The sequence below is a fragment of the Pezoporus occidentalis genome, unplaced genomic scaffold (assembly GCF_034315485.1).
Source record: "Pezoporus occidentalis ecotype Australia unplaced genomic scaffold, CSIRO_AGI_Poc_V1 ctg12, whole genome shotgun sequence".
In the NCBI taxonomy this organism is placed as follows: Eukaryota; Metazoa; Chordata; class Aves; order Psittaciformes; family Psittacidae; genus Pezoporus; species Pezoporus occidentalis.
The window spans coordinates 1,048,244-1,066,753 of record NW_026912994.1 but is presented as its reverse complement, the minus strand read 5'-3'; the positions used below and the strand labels follow the sequence as shown (position 1 = coordinate 1,066,753).

General features: G+C 41.4%; 1 protein-coding gene across 4 annotated transcripts in view; it reads left to right on the top strand.

The window, feature by feature from the left end:
• THSD7B (thrombospondin type 1 domain containing 7B) overlaps positions 1-7,294 on the top strand; it is a 288,594-nt gene extending 281,300 nt beyond the window's left edge. For all 4 annotated transcript variants that reach the window (XM_062605536.1, XM_062605506.1, XM_062605527.1 and 1 more), the window contains 3 exons: positions 562-754; positions 4,262-4,349; positions 6,158-7,294. In XM_062605536.1, coding sequence (XP_062461520.1) covers positions 562-754; positions 4,262-4,349; positions 6,158-6,239 — 363 coding nt within the window. In that variant the 3' untranslated portion in view covers positions 6,240-7,294. The remainder of the gene's footprint in view (positions 1-561; positions 755-4,261; positions 4,350-6,157) is intronic.
• Positions 7,295-18,510: the final 11,216 nt, after the last annotated feature.

The window sequence follows — 18,510 nt, the reverse complement described above, 5'->3', positions numbered from 1 at the left end:
TTAACAAAACAAACAAAAATCTAAAAAAGCTTTTTAAAAGTAGAAGTCCAGAAAATGAATTATCTATTTACCAAACCACAGACTTCTAAGAAACCTCTTGAAGAATCTGCTTATGCTGATCCAGGGCAGTGGATATTTGGCTATATGAAAGCAAGCTTCATTTCAGATAGCCCGGTTAAATACTTGAATGGAAATACACGGGTATGGTTTGGGTCTGAAGTGGGATTGGTTTTTTGTAATGTCCAGCAGGGTCAGTGGGAATTTTTTTACTGAGGATTTTAGATCAAGCCATAGATGCCTCTTAAGCCTGTTAGGATGCAAATTTTTGTATGTTGGGCTTCTCTGTAGTTACCAACTCTTTTTCAACCAGTTCCCCAAATATACTTTTGCTTTTTTAGCTGAAAAGGGTTTACAGACACTAGTTCCTGGCTTGGTTGTTTTGGTGGTTAAGTTGCATGTGCAGTATATACCTTGCATTTTCTTTGTGGTACGCCTACAATTTGCACTGTTCTGTGAGAGGATATTATTTGGTTTAATACTGAATTCCCTTTTATTGCCTAGAGAGGAGTCTGCGGTTGTGAGCGAGGATATACAGAAATAATGAGATCAAATGGTTTCCTGGATTACTGCATGAAGGTACCAGGTTTAGAAGATAAGAAAGCTGATGTTAAGACCATTGCTGGAAAAAATAAACCTGTCAACTCAAAAATGCATGACATTTTCAAAGGATGGTCTATTCAACCTTTTAATCCAGGTGAAAAACTTAAATATGAATGGAATAAATTGTCTTTACAACATTTCTATAGAGGAAAGGTACAAGCTTTGCAGATCATAACATCAGAGATTGTGTCTGGAAGCTGCAGAGAAACCTCCCAGTTTCTAATTTGCATGCCATCTTTCATTTGTTTGTACCTATTCAGAGTAATCACAATCTCTTATGTTGAGAGATAACAAAGACATGATGAAGCAATAATATTTTGCAAAAGTATACTCATATGTGATTTGGGGGGATGCTTAGAACTTTTATCTGATGATGTTTCTAGAAGTAATATGTTTGGACCAGGGAAGATACTGATCACTAGCACTTTAGAAGATTCAGAGCAGAAAGTACTTAAGATTTCATTACAGAAAACATTGGTTGTTTCTTGCCATATTTCAAAAGTGTATGAAAAAAACAGGATAGAAAGTGTAGAGTTTAAAATGTTGAAGAGATTAAAAAACCCCCAAAGCCAAACACAAAAAGCAGGCAAGTTGCTGTGCCCAAGAAGTACATCCCAGGAGGATCTCTGATTTCTACATCATAAAATGCTTCCCAGTTGGAACCAGATACCAGAAGTGCCCACACTAGTCCACAGGACTGGTGCTGTAGCTGTAATAGCTGATTGCCATTTTGACTTTTATTTTGAAAAATTAATTTGTTCAAAATACATTTCTAAAATGCAAATAGGACTTTAAAATGAGAGACAAAGGTGTCAGGCACATCAAGTTTTACTGAAACATATTAGTTCTCCCCATATTCATAAACACTGGCAGCACAGTCTTCCCCCTCTTCTGTTACCTGACATTGCATTTGTTTCTTATTAGTTTGTAATGAACATAAGACTTCAGAAAACATGTAACGAATGGTTCTGTTACAGGATTCAGGGAGCCATAATTCTGTCTGATATATGTGATCACACTTTGAATGTTACATTTGCATATTTGATTTGCATACAGTAGTTAACCTTTGCATTGACAGTCTTCAAGCTCACAGAGCTCAGTCCAAAGCCTTTTGAAGTTGGCTGGGTTTTGAACAAACCCATCATCCTGAAGCCCATGCAGTTCACAGTAGTTTGAGTCACAGGTTTGGGGTTAATTGCCTTTTTGTCAGCTTCTGTGGCCCTCGGTAGGCTGTCTTACTTAGGTGTCACCTCTTCAGCTGGTACCTTTACAGGGTTAGAAAAGGGAGAGAGGTGTAGGTGGATGCTGCAACCTTCTCTTTTTAAATCAGCATTTGAGGTTACAGCTCTGAAAGCTTTTGGTGGGCTTGACCTCAGTGCAGCATCTGTGAGCCAGTGCTCCCCCAGGGACTGCAAGACAGAAATAGGGACTAAGGAGCTTTTACAGAGCATGGTGTTATTTAATTTTAGGGCAGAAATGTTATAGAAGCAATATATGGGGAAGCAATAACCATGCTCCATATGTGCTAATTTTATCACCAACCCCATGGCATCCTGCAGGTAACTCTTCAGTCTGTATCAAGGCTGGTGCTCTTCACTCCCTTTTGTCTAACTTGACAAGATATGTAATTCCCTTAAACAGGCTCTCAGGCTTACTAGTCTGGAGGTTTGCAATAAAACCAGTTATGCTCTTGTTAGCAGGCCTATGGTGAATGCTCCCTGTATGGATGGCATTTACTGCCCTTCAGTACCATAGCCCTTGACATTTGTGTACATCTGAGGACTTACATCTGTCAGTAAAAATATACATGCCTTTCTCCAGTGCATTTGTGATTTCCCTTCCTGTTTACAGTTTGGAACACAAATTTTATTATGATTTAATAAGTCTGCTGGTTTTGGTCTTTCAAGTGCTCTGCTGGAAAGCATAGAGCTGATTTTTAATCAGGCTGCTTTTTAACTTTCTTTGCCATACTCTGGGAGGCCACAGTTCAGATACAGAAACTTTTTTCAACATGAGAGGCAATTTAAATAGGATTGTTTAAACTGGAGGATGGCATGGTCCAATGCCTTTATGTTGGGAATTGAGACTATAGCTGCTTTCATAGCAGGCATGGCATATTTTTGTGGCTGTGACAGTTCCTTCACAGGACTGCTAAATGTTTCACGGCCAGCCCCAGTTGAGAGGGTGAAAAATTTCATAGCTAGACTTCAGAAAAGAGCCCACAACAAAACTAACCCAGACCAAATGAACGGAGCTCTTCTGACATGGGGAATAAGCTGTATGTGTTTTGTGGAGAAGAGAAAATCTGTGAGAGGTACTTGTCTTTTCCACAAAGCCTGGAAGAAAAAAAGAGAAAGAATGGGATCTGTTTAAATAAGTTTCTCTTTGAAAAAAAATCAGCATTCAGACATCAAATGTAAAACAGTCCTAGGGATTGTCCATGAAGTAACTTCCCACTCGCATGACTGAATTTGAAATGGCCTCTGTCAAATCATGTCTGTGGGCACAGCACAGGTTCGTATTCCTGCCTCCAGTATGTATTAACAGCTCTGTTGACGTGAATCAGCTCAGATTACTGCTGCATGGGAAAAATACCAATGCTTCTCCTCACAAGGAAAGCTGTACTGCCAGAATAAAGCAACAAACAGAAATACTGATCTTATAAAAATTATTAGTACTAAGGATGTATCCAAATACTGTTTTGAGACTTTCTATCAGAAGGAAAAGTTTCAACACACTCAAGCTCACGTGCATGAGGTTCCTGCAAGGGTCACAGAGTGGATCCGCTGTCATTGCCACCCAAATAGTCCTTTCAAGAGCATTACATTGTCTGAAAGCCAGTTATGTCTCTTGCTCCTGTGGCCCAACTAGAGAGCTCTTGCACAACTTGATCCCTCTTACCAACACAAAGCATATTCTTGTTTTTTATTCTAAGCCGAATCTATTCCCATTTGTTGCCCAAGCATTTTTTAGCTCCAAGTAGCTGGTTCACTTGTGCTTGCTGGTGTTTTTACCCCAGTTGACCCCCAAATATTTACAGAAAACCATCCCATCTGTTCTCAGTCCTCCTTTCATTAGGCTAAACATATCAGGTGTTCCCCGCATTTCTGTCTGGGTCAGCTCAATATTGAGCCACCTTTGCCAGAACAGCCACTGAAGCTCCTGAGCAATGTACTGCAATTATCTCATGCCCCTGGTCCTTTCCACAGGCAGGAGCCTGGCTGAGTTCTTACGCTGCACCAAAAGCCCAGGCTGCCTGTAATGAACTGCGGGATCTCAGCCAGAGGGGAGATTATAAAATAATGCTGCTTTGGAAAACTTAGGCAAAGAGCTCATTTTAAGTTTTCATTGAGGAAAATCTACACTCATTACCAAAGTTAAGATTTTGTCTTTAAAACAGTTGATTTTTACAGGAATCTTTTGTTTTTTCCTGTCAAAAATGTGGGTTTTATGGGTTATTTCCAGCCAGTCCTTGCTTGTTTCCCATCCAAGATGCTTCTAGTTTTGCTTGTGTGCTGTTTACTTACACTGTTAGGAATTTGTTTATTTTACAATAAAGTTTTTTATTCTTCCTCTGTCATTTTTCCACATCTTCCAACAGATGGTAAACTGAAGATGTGGGTATATGGAGTATCAGCTGGTGGGTTCCTCATCATAGTTTTCCTGGTCTTTACATCCTACCTGATGTGGTGAGTATGGCATGTATTTTGTCCTTAAATAAAAGCTAGTTTGCTTTTATTTAAACAATCCAAAATATATCACAACAGTCTGTGTTGCAGAGCTTTAATTCTCAGGGCTTTATGAAAGCCTTGGATTACTTAACTGCCTTTATTTGGCCCCTATGTCAGAGGAATTTAAAACTCTCAAAATTGTAATGTTAACGGATGTAATTGTGAAGAAGCATGATGGCCATGCAGGGAAAGAATTCTTTTTGGTTATCAATAGAGCCTTATATTTATTCAGACTTCTGCTGGGATTAGAAAGGGCTTTTTATTGTATTCTTAAAAAAAAAAAAAAAAGGATAAAGTAAAACTGAAAAAAGGCAAGGAGGCCGATTGGATCAAGGAGCTGGCTTCCGCTCAAGGAAGGACTAAATAGAATAGGGGCATTCAGTTGGAAAATTGTGTTTGACGTGCAAATACAATAGAGATCTATGAAATCATGAATGGAGTAGAAGAGGGTGCTAGGGAATTTTTATTTCCCACAATATCAGGAGTAGGAGGCATCTGATGAAATGATCATTTAAAATAAACAAAAGATTTTATTTTTCACACAGTGCATTATTACCTTTTGAACTTAATGCTGCCGGGGACTGTGCATGCCAGGAAGATAAATGGATTCAAAGACAGCATAACAGTTCATGGGAGATTGGATCTCTTGGTGTTAATTGCGGTTTTCTGGATGTGTGCTCTAGCTCAGGAAATCCCTAAATAGGTTTTTTGCTATGAATACATCAGGTGGAAACATGTTCTGTATCTAAAGCTGTGGTTACCAGCCACTGTTAGAGATACGGTACTGGATGTATGGAAGCTCTGCTCTACACCAGTGCATCACTGGTGGTGGGCTTTACTGGTGGAGGGGATGTCTACCTTCCTCCAAAGCAGCCATCACCCCTCGCAGGGGTGGTAGGCCTGGCTTGGCAGAGCTAGTGTTGTGTTATATGGTTCCAGTATTTGGAAAGACACTGCCATTGATGCATCTTGGAGGATAAGAAGGGGACAGTGGCTAGCATCCATGTGTCCTGCAGTGCCTATAGCTGTCCTTGAAGACCATGGAGCTGGCTTGGTCTTTACTAACATTAATGGTGTAAGCTGTCCCAACCCCTGTCGGATCAGGACAGGCAACCAAAGAGTCACAACCATGGCCTGCCAGCATTACTGCCCTCTTTAATCCAAAATGTGTTTATTCTCACTCATTCTCTTAGTCCTTCTCTCAGCCTCTCTTCAGTTAAAAGCTTAAATAACAGCATTTGGAGTCTGCTTAGGAGTTGCAGCTTCCTTATTTTCCAAGCCATATCGCTACCAGCTCTCTGTGGTTTCACAGTGGAGCACACAGAGGATTTTTTGAATTACATTACATAGTTCTCCATCACTTGAAGGCTGGTGAGGAAGTGTATTTCTCAATAATAATTATTGTTGCTTCAATACCATGACAAAGAAAAATGAGAATATCCCACTCCTAGACAGTTCATGTTTCAATTTTTCTGCGAGGTGTTCCTTGTTTTGTCAGCTCTGAGAAGACATGGGAAACAAATATGCTTTATTTCCTCTCCAGATGAAGAGCACAGTTGGCTGCCTGTTTTCAGCAGGCTGTGTTCATACCACACATGTAATAGCACAGAAGCCAGATCCATGTGGCTTTTTTGGAAGTAGTTACTGTACTGCAAGATGAAATAACCAGCATGGGAAGTTGATTTTTTGATGAAGTTTGGGTTTTAATGGTGTTTCTGAGCTTATTACAGTTTATAATTTTGTCTCCTGAAATATTTTTCTTGCAGCAAAAGAACAAAGCAGCATCAAAGCACTCCTCCACAGCAGAAGCCTCTAACCTTAGCTTATGACGGAGACATTGATATGTAACGTAAAAAAGAAATCCAAATGTAGACATCAGCTGCCTTAACTGCTTTCTTTTTTGGAACTCTCCGACTTCTCAGTTTTTTGAGGAATCTCCTGATGTGTAATATACAGGGCAGAACAGAAGTATTGCAAGCTTAGAATTTTGCCACCTCTTTGTTAAAAATAATGGAGTCAAAGACTTGGATCTTGTGAAACTTTTTCTGAGGAGACCAGAACATACATCTCTTCCTGTTGGGCAATGGGAATGAAAAGAAAAAAAGGAGAATCTACAGACATCAAGAGGAATTAGTGAAAAAAAAAAAAGGCATGACAATCCTGAGGAAAATGTGACATTTACTGTAAATGACAAGTTTGACACAGCATCATTATGCACTATATTAGTGCAGGGTTCTTTATTCTTCACATATTTCAACAATGAGTTTTCTAGTGCTTACATTTCGTTCAAAGACTTTAGAACTGGATCACATATTTTGAGAATCATAAGGAAGAATGAGTTGAAGTGTCTGAAGTTATCAGGTTTTTTAAAGTTTCTTCCTTCTTATCCTGTTTTCTAGTCTGGAATATGATTTTCCTTCATTTCCACCTACAGGACAGAATAAGGATTGTTGTGGAAAAGCATAGGTGGTTTCTTAACCAAGAATATTTTTTAAAGAGTTGAGTAGATAGGTGTTTTGATGAATGGTTAGAGGATTTGGTTGTTTAAAAAGTATTTTAAATTAAATTAAACCATGTAGATGCATTACGGCCAGTCTAAATTGCTATTCAGTTGAATTAATACAAACTCTGCTTTTATATTTAAATTTTCTTATCTGAAATATTTATAAATTCTTTTTTTTAATTTAATTACCTGACCTCATTTAATATGCATCAAACACAGATACAGTTTGTAGAAGGTCTTGCTTTTTTAAATGTTTCAAAACCACTGAGAAGTTACTTGTCTTAAACATCTGGGAACATTTGAAGAGGGTAAGTGTTTATAGTAGTGTGTGTTGCAAGTAAGAAAGTGCCATCTTGTGGTATTGACTTGTATTTATAAGCAAATAAAATGCTAAAGAGAGAAAATTGCTTCTGGTATGTTGAATTAAATATGTGTAAACAACATTCATTATTAGTCTTTGACTGTGTCTGAGGTTAGGCTTGGATTTCAAACAATTCTGGCATATTTTGTGCTGTAGTGATTAGTGAAAGAAATGTAGACAAGTACAAGTTGAGAGAACAGTTGCAGATCTGGAGAATGCTTGGTCTTATTTTTAGCTCAATGCTGTTGCTTATTTCAGTAATCAGAAAGAAGGGAAGAGGGAAGAGAGAAGAGAGAGGAAGAGAAGAGAGGAGAGAAGAAAAAAAGAAAAGGGGAGAGAAGAGAAAGAGAAGAGAAAAGAGAAGAGGATGAGAAAAGAGAAGAGAAGAGGATGAGAAAAGAGAAGAGAAAGAAGACAAGAGTAGAAAAAAAAACTGTTACCAGCTTAGCACCTATTTGGTCCTTCTCAGTCTGCAATTGCTTGAGAGTGGATCATCACAATAGAAGGGTATGACTAGGGTATAAGGCAGTGCTCATCTTTTTATGTTGCTATTCACAGCTTTGTAAAGTGATTTGAATATTACAGTTTCATTGAAAAAATTATGGACTTGTAGATAGGTTTCCCTTCCCTGGCCAGGATCCCACCCATCCAGCATTTCTTTCACAGCATCAAATCTAGATCATACTGTGTCATCAAAGCGAGGTCAAGAATGCGCTTTCTTCTTGCATTAAAAAAAGAAAGACTGATGGAATTGTGAAGGGAAATCGTCTCATCTAATTACGGCCTTGAAGATGTTCTGCTGGTCCTACTTTCTACCTTAGAGCTATAACTGGTTATGGTATAAGAAGCAAGATCTGGTGTTGCCCAGTAACATCAGGGGACTAAATCATTTTTAAGTGATCTGTACTGAACCTTTGAGTAACATGTATAGTGTAAAAGTTACATGGGGAGTAATAATCTAGTGCTATTAGGAAGACTACTGCCATACTATAATGTATTTTGCCTGCAGTGTACAATGTGAGCAGAACGGTACTCTGGATAATGAAGGCATGCGATCAATTAAGCACACTGTTCAAAATGGCATTGAAATGGGAAAGTTGGTGTAATAGTAACAAAAAACGACAACTGCAACATGTGGTCATTGCCCTCCGTGTCACGGTAAATTACAGCCCAAATCATAATGCTCAGCACATGAGGTATGGGCTGTATGGTAAAATGCTTGGGGGAGGCAAGGAGCTCAAAATATAACACTGCAAAGTGTGGTGAGCAGATGGATCTGGGATTGTGCTTCAGTTGGTGGTCTTCATGCAGTCAATGTCCCAACTCATCCTATAGCACCTTCTGGTCAAAGCACCATGGGATCTTCAGAGGGACTGGCTGTATTCTATACTGGGGCTGCGTACTGCTTGTGAAGCTGCTCGCTTTGCAGGGTGCTGTCTCACAGGGCTAAGGGACAGCTTCTGCTGCAGAGCTCTTGCACTTCAATAACATCCTTTAGGAAATCAGTGCACCTGTTCAGCTTTGTAAAATCAAATAAAATAAAACAAGCGGAAGGCTCATAAGGCTGCTCTTTGAGACAACCACTGCTTAGCTTGTGCTTGTATTCATATGTGTTGAAGAAGAGCCTAATTGTGTAGTTTCTTTACTTAAGTGCACTTACATTCATGGCCAATTTCATCAGGAAATGAAGAAAATATTATCCTTGGGGAAAAAAAAATCATTTGAGTACTTCTTTTTTTCATCAGTCCTGATAAGTATGAAATTATTATTTGGTGCTAACATGGCATAGATGATTTCCTTATGACAGAATCATAGAATCATAGAGTGGTTTGGGTTGGAAGGGACATTAAAGATCATCCAGTTCCAACCCCTCTGCCATGAGCAGGGACACCTTCCAATGGACCAGGTTGCTCAAAGCTCTGTCCAGCCTGGCCTTGAATACTCCCAGGGATGGGGCAGCCACAACTTCTCTGGGCAACCTGTGCCAGTGTATCATGACATTCATGCTAAAGAACTTCTTCCTTGTCCAATCCAAATCTCCCCTCTCTCTGTTTAAAGCCATTCCCCATTGTCCTGTTCCTACCTGCCCTTGTAAAAAGTCCCTCTCAGATTTGTCGTTGGCCCCTTTAGGTATTGGAAGGCTTTTCTAAGGTCTCCCTGGAGCTGCCTCCTCTCCAGGCTTAACAGCTCCAACTCTCTCAGCCTGTTTTCATAGGACAGGTGCTCCAGCCCTCTGATTATATTTTTTCTAAATATATAACTTAATTTGCATTTACTAATGGAAGGGAAAATGTAGTTTAAATATAATTTTGGGGCTTGTTTTCAACTGGGAGGTAGTAAATGCAGAAAGAAAATGATCTAACTCAGGATCTTTTGAAAGATGTACCGGGATATCTTAATGTATTAACGTGCCTCAGGACAGATTATGGTTCTGTCTGGTTTAAAATGTAATTTAAATTAATTAACTTCCACATCTTACAGCTGTGACATGCACCTGTCCTGGACAGGAGCTTGATTTATGTTATCTTTATGAAGATGTATCTATGCGCATACTATTAAGCATCATCAATATGCATGTATTACTGGATTCCTGGAGCCATGACCTGACAGGTGACTCTGTTACTGTCATTTAACTGCTGACATGACTTGTGCCACTGGCCATGCTGTTAAGCTGTTGTGATGTGACATGACCTGACTCGCAATGCTTACAATGGGTCATGCCTTCTATTTCTGTCAGACATGGAAGATAAAGGAATTTGCATGTAATTTCCTCCTGGTCTTTCTGCATCTGCAGAGAAGGGAATCTCTGTAGGGTTGCAGCAGTCACCCCTGCCTGGTACAGCTGCACAGATGGGGATGTGATGTATTAGGGGATTGTTACCAGTCAACGGAGTTGTACAGCTCTGAGGTTGCCTTAAAGAAGTCTGTCTGACCCTCAGGATAACTAAGACTACAAACAGGAGGGTAAAAACCCGAGGAATTCACCTGAACTACCATTAAATAAATGGAATTGCGCAGAGTAATTTCTTGTTCCTACCTGGTAGAGCAAAATAAAAAGGGAGTCTTGCTGTGAAGTCTGATAGCACAGGACCCCACTGGCCCTTAAACGGGTTATTATTTGGACATGCTTTGTGATTTGGTTACATCTACATTTGGGGAGAAAAGACTAGATTTGAATGAATACTTATAATGGTAATCATGGCTACAGGATGCTTGCTGCATGAATCTTTAATGTATAGCCTTTGTCCTCCAACCAAATATAGTTTATTCTTATTTTAAAATGTAAACATATGGTAAAATGATCACATATGAAATGTCTGAAAAAATATCCAGAAACTCCATATTTGCGTCCTTTGGCAATTATACTCATTTACTTTGATTGCATGCTTTTGTTACAATAGTGTGTAGAATGGACTGTAGGCAGATACGTTGCGTTAAAGCAATTTATGGGATTTACCCTGTCTGTGAAGAGATGTTTTGATGGAATGAAAAATCAGATTCAGTTTCCTCTGATGAGGAAGAATATTAATTTTCTCCTCTGCTTTATGAAAGTTCACCTGCATGTTATGAATATTGTGGTTGCTACGTGCCAATATGACATTTGGAAAAAAAACCTCTTCAAACATAACAGTGAAGAATCTTTCAACAGTACATGGATCAAGTGGAGCACCAAGCATTAATTTTACGGATGAGGAAGACGGCAGGGGTTTTTTTTTGATGCAATCTGGCTTCTACCTAACGTAGCTTCAAGTATCTTTTCTTGCAGAAGTATCTGAGCAGATGAACGCAGCCCAGAAATGGTGTTTCCAGGCTGCTGCTATTGGCCAGTAATCACAGCACTGTGCAGCAGTAGATTTGGGCCAAGGAACAATGAGACATTTCCTCTCTTCATTGCAACTAGCCTTTGGGAATGGTGTTCTGAAACTCAGGGTTAGCAGAAATTACTGTAGTTGGTGTCACTCCTCTGACACTGCTGTACCATCAATCTAAACTGTATTTGGAGATGGCAAAGGAGGGATTATCTGATCCAAAGTGAGTAAATGATGCCTATTGACTTCACTTGGATATGAGCAGGTCATTTGGAGGTTATTATCTGTTGCTTCCTTGATGTTTTCCACCTTCAGTGTCATTTGCAAATATGAATTCATCAATCCTGAAACAGCTAATGTGGCAAATTAAGTGATTTACTTACACAATCTGGTTCTATCTTCTACATTGCTAGTCAATTTAGCTCAGTGACTGGATTAGAGAAGAGCATCCCATCAACTGATGGGTCAGACTAGTGTACCATGCAAGTGTACCATGAGAAATGTGGTCTGTGGCTGCTTTTCTGCAGCAGAAAGATTAAGCTTCTTGGCTTTTGTGGACTAAGTAGACCAAATATATCCAAAGTTATTAAAGTGGAATAATTGGGGTCTACCTGAGGATGGATATCCAGGATTGTTTCAGCGACAGGATGCAACAGAGATTTAAACTATCATCTTCCCTGCTTTGAGAAAAAGCAATGCTGCAAGTCCACAGTGATAGTTGGTATCAGGTTTTTTTGCTATTTGTAGTGAGTGTTTTAAGTCTTTTCCTCTGATGAAACAAAAGCTTTATCCTCAGATAAGCAATCCAAAGCAGGACTTCTAATAAGAGATTTCTCTCTAATAAGAGATTTCTCTGTGACAGAAGGGTTTGTTCTTCCAACATACACAATGTAGAACTTGTGGTGGTTGTAGCCCAGCTGACGCACCAGTGAACTGTTTTCTTTGAGAGGTGCAAGAAGGGCATTTTCTGGAACCCAGACAGTGTGTCTGAGCCATCTCTCCCAGTGACAGACATGCTGAGGGACTGCCAGGAAAAGTCACAGCAGAGACAGGTCCTACCAGAGCAATTTTCAGTGATCTGTTGTTTTCTCTGATGGCTCCACACCACTTTTTTAACTGGACAAAACATGTCATCTTCTAGCATCTGACAGTCCTGGAACAGAGAAACGAGGGTTTTATATCTCAATCCCAGTCTAGCTCTGGTTTCTATTGCAATAGGCTGTGAATGATAGGCTCAGCAGAGGAGCATCAAAGACATACTTCTGTATAAGCTCTACCCCGTGACTGATGGCTGCACTCTGTGGTGGCAGTGATGACAGCCAGGCAGGTTTCTCATTGCTGGGAAGCATCAGGAGATTGCTACTTCTACATTAGAGGCCAGTGGAAAATATCATTTCATGTACTGAATGCAGTCAGCTGATTGAGCCTGTTAAAGGACTGAATTGAGATGAAAAGCTGTAATGCAGATGTGTCACATCACAGTTGCCTTGTCCTCTATTCCTTTGTATGATACGGCAGATCCACAGCAATTATTTTTAAATGCAGTCTCTATTACTGCGGAGCGGTAACTTGAAACGTTTACTATTTTATTTGCTTCATTCCAAGTGAGATTTCACTTGATTTGTCATTAAAACCACTGTCCTCTTCAGAGGAAAGAGTATATTTACAAAGACTGCTCTCCAATAATTCTGTGTTTTCCACAGGAGTATGGGGCTGGCATAATTTCCCAGTCTCATCAAGCTTTTTCCACAAAAAAAAAAATGCTGATGAGTCCGTGGGACCAAGGGAAAGGAATACAAATCTGTTCATCGCACTCAGTGGGCTGTAGAAAGGCAGAAGTGACCGAACTACTATTCCCTTGTCACTCCTCTACATGAATCATTGTTGACCAAAAAGAATTCCCTAAAACCACCACCACCAAAAAAACACCAACCTCTTCACTTTGTGAAGTTGTGTAGTATTTTTTATGTACTGGCAGAACATGATTTAGAAATGAAGAGCTGCTCTCTGAGGTGTGTCTGCTGGATCCCCTCTGCATTTCCTGAAAACCAGAAAGCTGCCTGTCTCACCTATTCATGGGAAGATAGGAAGTGGATGTTGGGGGGTAGCGGGGAGGAGGGAAAGCACCAAATGCAGTGAAATTTAAAATGCAATGAAGAGTGTTGCAGCCCAGAGCATGGATAATGCAGCTTTGGCTGTAGGACCTGGTCCCAGCTGCAGCATGTGGGACTGACTTGAAAATTTTTTGTCCTGTCATTGTCCTACAGAGGAAAATGTGTTCATTTGTCAAGGCTGAAGAAACGCAAAATACACATGTGCAGCCACACCAGCATTAAGACTCTTTTGGTGGGAGTGTTGATCTGCTTGAGGGTAAGAAGGCTCTACAAAAGGATCTGGACAGGCTGGATCAATGGGCCAAGGATAGTTGTATGAGGTTCAACAAAGCTCAGTGCCGGGTCCTGCACTTGGGTCACAACTCCTCCATGAAACACTACAGGCTTGGGGAAGAGTGGATGGAAAGCTGCTGGGCAGAAAGGACCCCCAGATGGTCAACAGTGGCTGAGCATGAGCCAGCTTGTGCCCAGGCAGCCAAGAAGGCCAAGAGCATCCTGGCTGGTATCAGAAACAGTATGGCCAGTAGGCCAGGGAAGTGATCATCCCCTGTACTGGTGAGGTTGCACCTTGAATACTGTATTCAGCTTTGGGCCCCTCACTATATGAAAGATATTGAGGTGCTGGAGCATGTCCAGAGGGTCTGGAGAACAAGTATTATGAGGAACAGCTAAGGGAACTGGGGTTGTTTAGTCTAGAGAAAAGGAGACTGAGGGGAGGAGTTCTTATTGCTCTGTACAATTACCTGAAAGGAGGTTGTAGTGAGGTGGGGGTCGGTCTCTTTTCCCAAGTAACAAACAATGGGATGAGAGGAAATGGCCTCAAGTTGTGCCAGGGGAGGTTTAGATTGGATATTAGGAAACATCTCTTCATGGAAGGGGTTGTCAAGCATTGGACCAGGCTGCCCAGGGAAGTGGTGGAGTCACCATCCCTGGAGGTATTTAAAGTACATGTAGATGTGGTGCTCTAGGGCCATAGTTCAGTGGTGGACTTGGCAATGTTAACAGTTGGACTCTTATCTTAGAGGTCTACTATTCTATTCTGTCCTATCCTACCCTACCCTATACTATCTTATCCCATCCCAGTCTAGTCTAGTCTAGTCCGTGTAATCTTCTTTAAACTTCTGCTGTCGAAGGCTTATTAACCTGAGAAACAGTCCAGCTTTATTTTACAAATGCAACAGGTCCATGGGTACGACTGTTCAAGCACTGACAGGACTTTGTTAGAACCTAATTTAAACAGAAAAGAGAAATCTGCTATGTGTCTGGAGATAAACGCCACTGCCAATGCAGGGGTCAGTAGCTATCGGCTGCAGGCCAGTGACAGCAGCAGTTCTGCCCAGGCCAGCGCTGGGAGCTTTGGAAATCTCCCTATTAAGATGCTGTCAGTGCCTGGAGCTGCTGTTTGGTGCAGTCAAGCATGTCCTGCATTTTGCAATTTGCTTAATATTAGATATTTTGTCTGGCCTCTTCTGCTGCTTGCTTTGTGTCCATTAATTATCTTTGATTTTCCTTTGTTTCCGTATCAGCTTTGCTTGCTTTTTTTTCTGTAAAACTTCAGATCAGCTTTCTAAAGAAAAAAATAAAGTGGAGCTTTTTTCTCCCTTGGTGACACTGAAACAATGAATATGGATCAGAATTTTCATTTCCTTTTTTTACCACATCCATTTGCTTGATAGAACAAGCTTGCCAGTCTAGTTTTACTTTGATAAACCTAATAAGGAAAAAGTAGTTTCTACCTCCATATTATTTTATGCCTTGTTTGTGACTTCAGCATCCATTATACAGGTTTAAAGACAATTTATTCTATATTGCCCTTGAGTCATTGGAAGAGCACTTGTGGGTTTTCTGACATAAAAATGTCCCCCTATAACATGATGAATATTAAATAGGTGCTTGCATGAAAATGAAACGGCATGCTCTGACCTGACAGCTCCATTTATTGCAGCATGGTTGGGAAAGAACCAAAATGTCAGCATTGTATGGCTGTGGATGTGGGGCGCTACTCCTGAATTACTTCATCGAATGACCAATTTCAGGAATGGACCTAGACACTGATGGGAAATCTCTTCTGCAGAGAGTATGTCCTGCTTTCCTAAGGAGTTCATTTGCTGCCCAGCTGAAAGCAGACCTTGGCTGTAAAATAAAGACCTGGTTTCTGCTCCTCTGCTGCTGCTTGAGTGGAGTGGTGCTGGTCCAGTGTGGCTCTTCTAGCAGGCATAAGGTGAAAAATCTGGGTTAATTTGGGAAGGTGATGTGTTGCTCTTCATGAAACTGATAGTTTTGCTGGTTTGATGTGACCAGGCATCAGGGACCAAACCCTTGCTGTGCCAGCAGCTCCCCAAATCACTCATTTTATCCATGCAAGTGGAGCAAGGGCTGAACATCACCAGAGAGAACTTGGGAGCACAAAATACCCTGGGGAGATCCAGAGGCCATGGCATGGCAATGCTGGCAGCCACTGACCCTTACCGGGGGAAGGAGGGAATCTGCTGATGAGCAGAGGAGGAATCTGTGGCTTCCTTGCAGAGCTGCACTGGATGCCTCAGCCCCTTTCTGTGGCCATCTGTGCAAGGGTGGCTTCAGGTGGGAGATGAGTGATGGTGAAACAGTGGCAGGCAGAGCTGGAGAACATCCCCCACATTCTCTTCCCTTTGCGGGAGAGCTCAGCTGTTGTGTTGCTTGTGTTCCCCTGTGAATTACCCCTTCCAGAAAGCAAAGGGGCTGGCTGGGATTTTTTTCTACTACTACCAAGGCAACAAGCTCACACTCTGTTACTAGAAAGGAGAATTAGGGGGAGGTGAAATCAATCCCTTTCTCATCCCTGTACTTGGAGGACAGCTCTGGAAGTGTTACCTTCTCTAACCTGTAATGCATTCATTCACTCTTCTCACCCAGAGCTGTCACTGAGGCGTGGACTTTCCCACTCCTTGTGGATAAGTTCAGCTGCTCTCCATGCAGGGAGTGAAGCAGACAAGCTGCCTTGCACACGAGGCAGCACTTCATATTAGTGCTGACCAGAGCACCAGCATTCGCATTAACAAGGTCTCCTAACAGCTTACTTTTTTTTTTCCCTTCCCAAGTATATTTCAAACATTTTTAATGTTTGAAAGAACAGTTTTGCCTTCAAGGTTAAACTGGAGCAAAATGAATTCATCTGGATGCTCAGCAGCATGGCATGGACTAAAACCAAGGTGCTAATCCATAACTATGGTGCAGAATCACTAGGGCCAGTAGAGCACGGGTTATTCCCACCCACTTCACAGCTGGCTGCATCTCCGCAGTCTCTGCAGGACTCAAGCCAGGAGCTGTGCACCAAACCACTGATGCTTTGTGTGAGCACTGATTGCGCAGCATCAGCCCCGAGTAGTGTGTGAGCGGCTGCACCCGCACAGCCCCAGTTGTGTACACTGCTGTGCACAGGCTGAGATCAGATACAGGTCTTCACTGACAGGTTTCTTCAATTTCTTTTTCCTACAACTCTTTGCTAGTCAATAATTCCAATGTGGATATTTTACATGTGTAACTGTGAGCATATTTTAAAGTGTTTGCAGGATCAGAAGGGAAATGCAAATCATTTTTTTTAGCTTTTTGCTCCCTCCTTTATCTCATGGGTGGATTTTGCTGCTCACCTTCCAGACATACTAACTCACTCTGGATGTTCTCTCTTCCCTGGGTTCTGCTTTTTCCAAAGCCAGATGCAGGTCCAGCCCAAGTGGTGATAAAAGTCATGAAATGACTGAAGATGGTGGTGTTATTTCTGTCTGTAGTGGTCTTTCTGTGCTACAGCCAGTAATGAAGGCAATGGGGTGGTTTGTGCAGTATGGTGCAGGCTGGATTTATTATTCTTTTCTCTCTCAGTATTTCTCTGACCAGTGTATTGCATGAATTCATACTGTATTTGTTTCTGTTGCATTTAGGAACCAATAGAAAGATGGCTGTGCTATACAAGTGCCCCTACTGAATCAAACATATTCACTGCTTTACCTTGTGGGAAGTAATTATATTTAAGGAGTAGAAAAATGACTGTATCTGTACTACCTACAAATACAAAGGTGACAAACAGATTAATTACTGCTTGCTTTAGTAAAAATGGCTGTGTAATGACACAGAACAAATAGCATAAATGTGCCTAAGATTATTTTAACTAACATATTTCTCAATTGAAATAAAAAAAATGTCCCTGCCTGTATCGTGTAGGGAAGTTTCATGGCCACTCACACAGCAAATGTGACTGCCCCAACCACGTCATCTTGGTCTTCTCTGTCCAATGCCCTGCTCGCCTGGCAGTTCTGCGTTTTATATTATGGGAATGAAAGAACTGGCAGTATTCTTATGTTTTGCATTAGTAAATAATTAAACTCTATAAAATTATTAAGCGATAATAGATCTGATAGAGGTAATGTATTAAGATCTAGGTGAACATTAGCCAAGATAGTATACATTTGGTATTACAAAGAAATATGCTACCACAAACCCAGTGTGAACGCAGCAAAGCAAATGAAGTTTCATGGTGATTCCCTGCACTGGTCAGGAGTACAAAAAAAATGGTGCAGAAATATCCACACTCAATAGAGACACTTCCTATTCCAATTTGTGGAGGTTGTTAGAGGTGATGTTGCAGTTAGGAGCAGCTTTGCTTGGCCTCGAGGCCAGGCTGAACTTCACACAGTGCCTGTGCACCCGAGCTTGTTTGTGTGCTCTGATGAATGGCTTGATTTTTATTTTAAATTGGCTTCCCAGATCTTCCAGAGGCCCTTGGAGAAGTTAAGCTCTGGCACCACGGCCTGTCTTGTTGCGTGGACATGGGACACCACTCTGCAGAGGGAAAATCACTGCTGGGGCAGGGGTGAGAGATGCCTTCTTGGGCTTGTGTCCTGGGTTCAGCAGTAGCAGTCATTTTTCCCCTTCTTGGTAGCTGGTGCAGTGCAGTGTTTTGACTTTCAGCTTGGGAACAGAGCTGATAGTGATGTTTAGGTTTGGCCAAGGACTTTGTGAGCCTCATGCTCTGCCAGGGAGGAGGGGAAGCCAGGAGGAAGTAGAGACAGGACACCTGACCCAAACTGACCAAAGAGGTATTCCATACCACAGCACGCCATGCCCAGGATGTAACTGGGAGTGAGCCGGAAGGGCCGGGGACTGCAGGGTTGGAGGAGGTATCGGTCAGAGCTTGATCGGGCTGGGGGGGCGAGTTATCGGTCGGCTGGTGGTGAGATGATGTATTCTCTTCCCTTGTTATTTCCTGTATCATTATTATCATTGGTGGTAGCAGTAGTGATCTGTGTTATACCTTAGTTACTAAACTGTTCTTATCTCAACCTGTGGGAGTTGCATT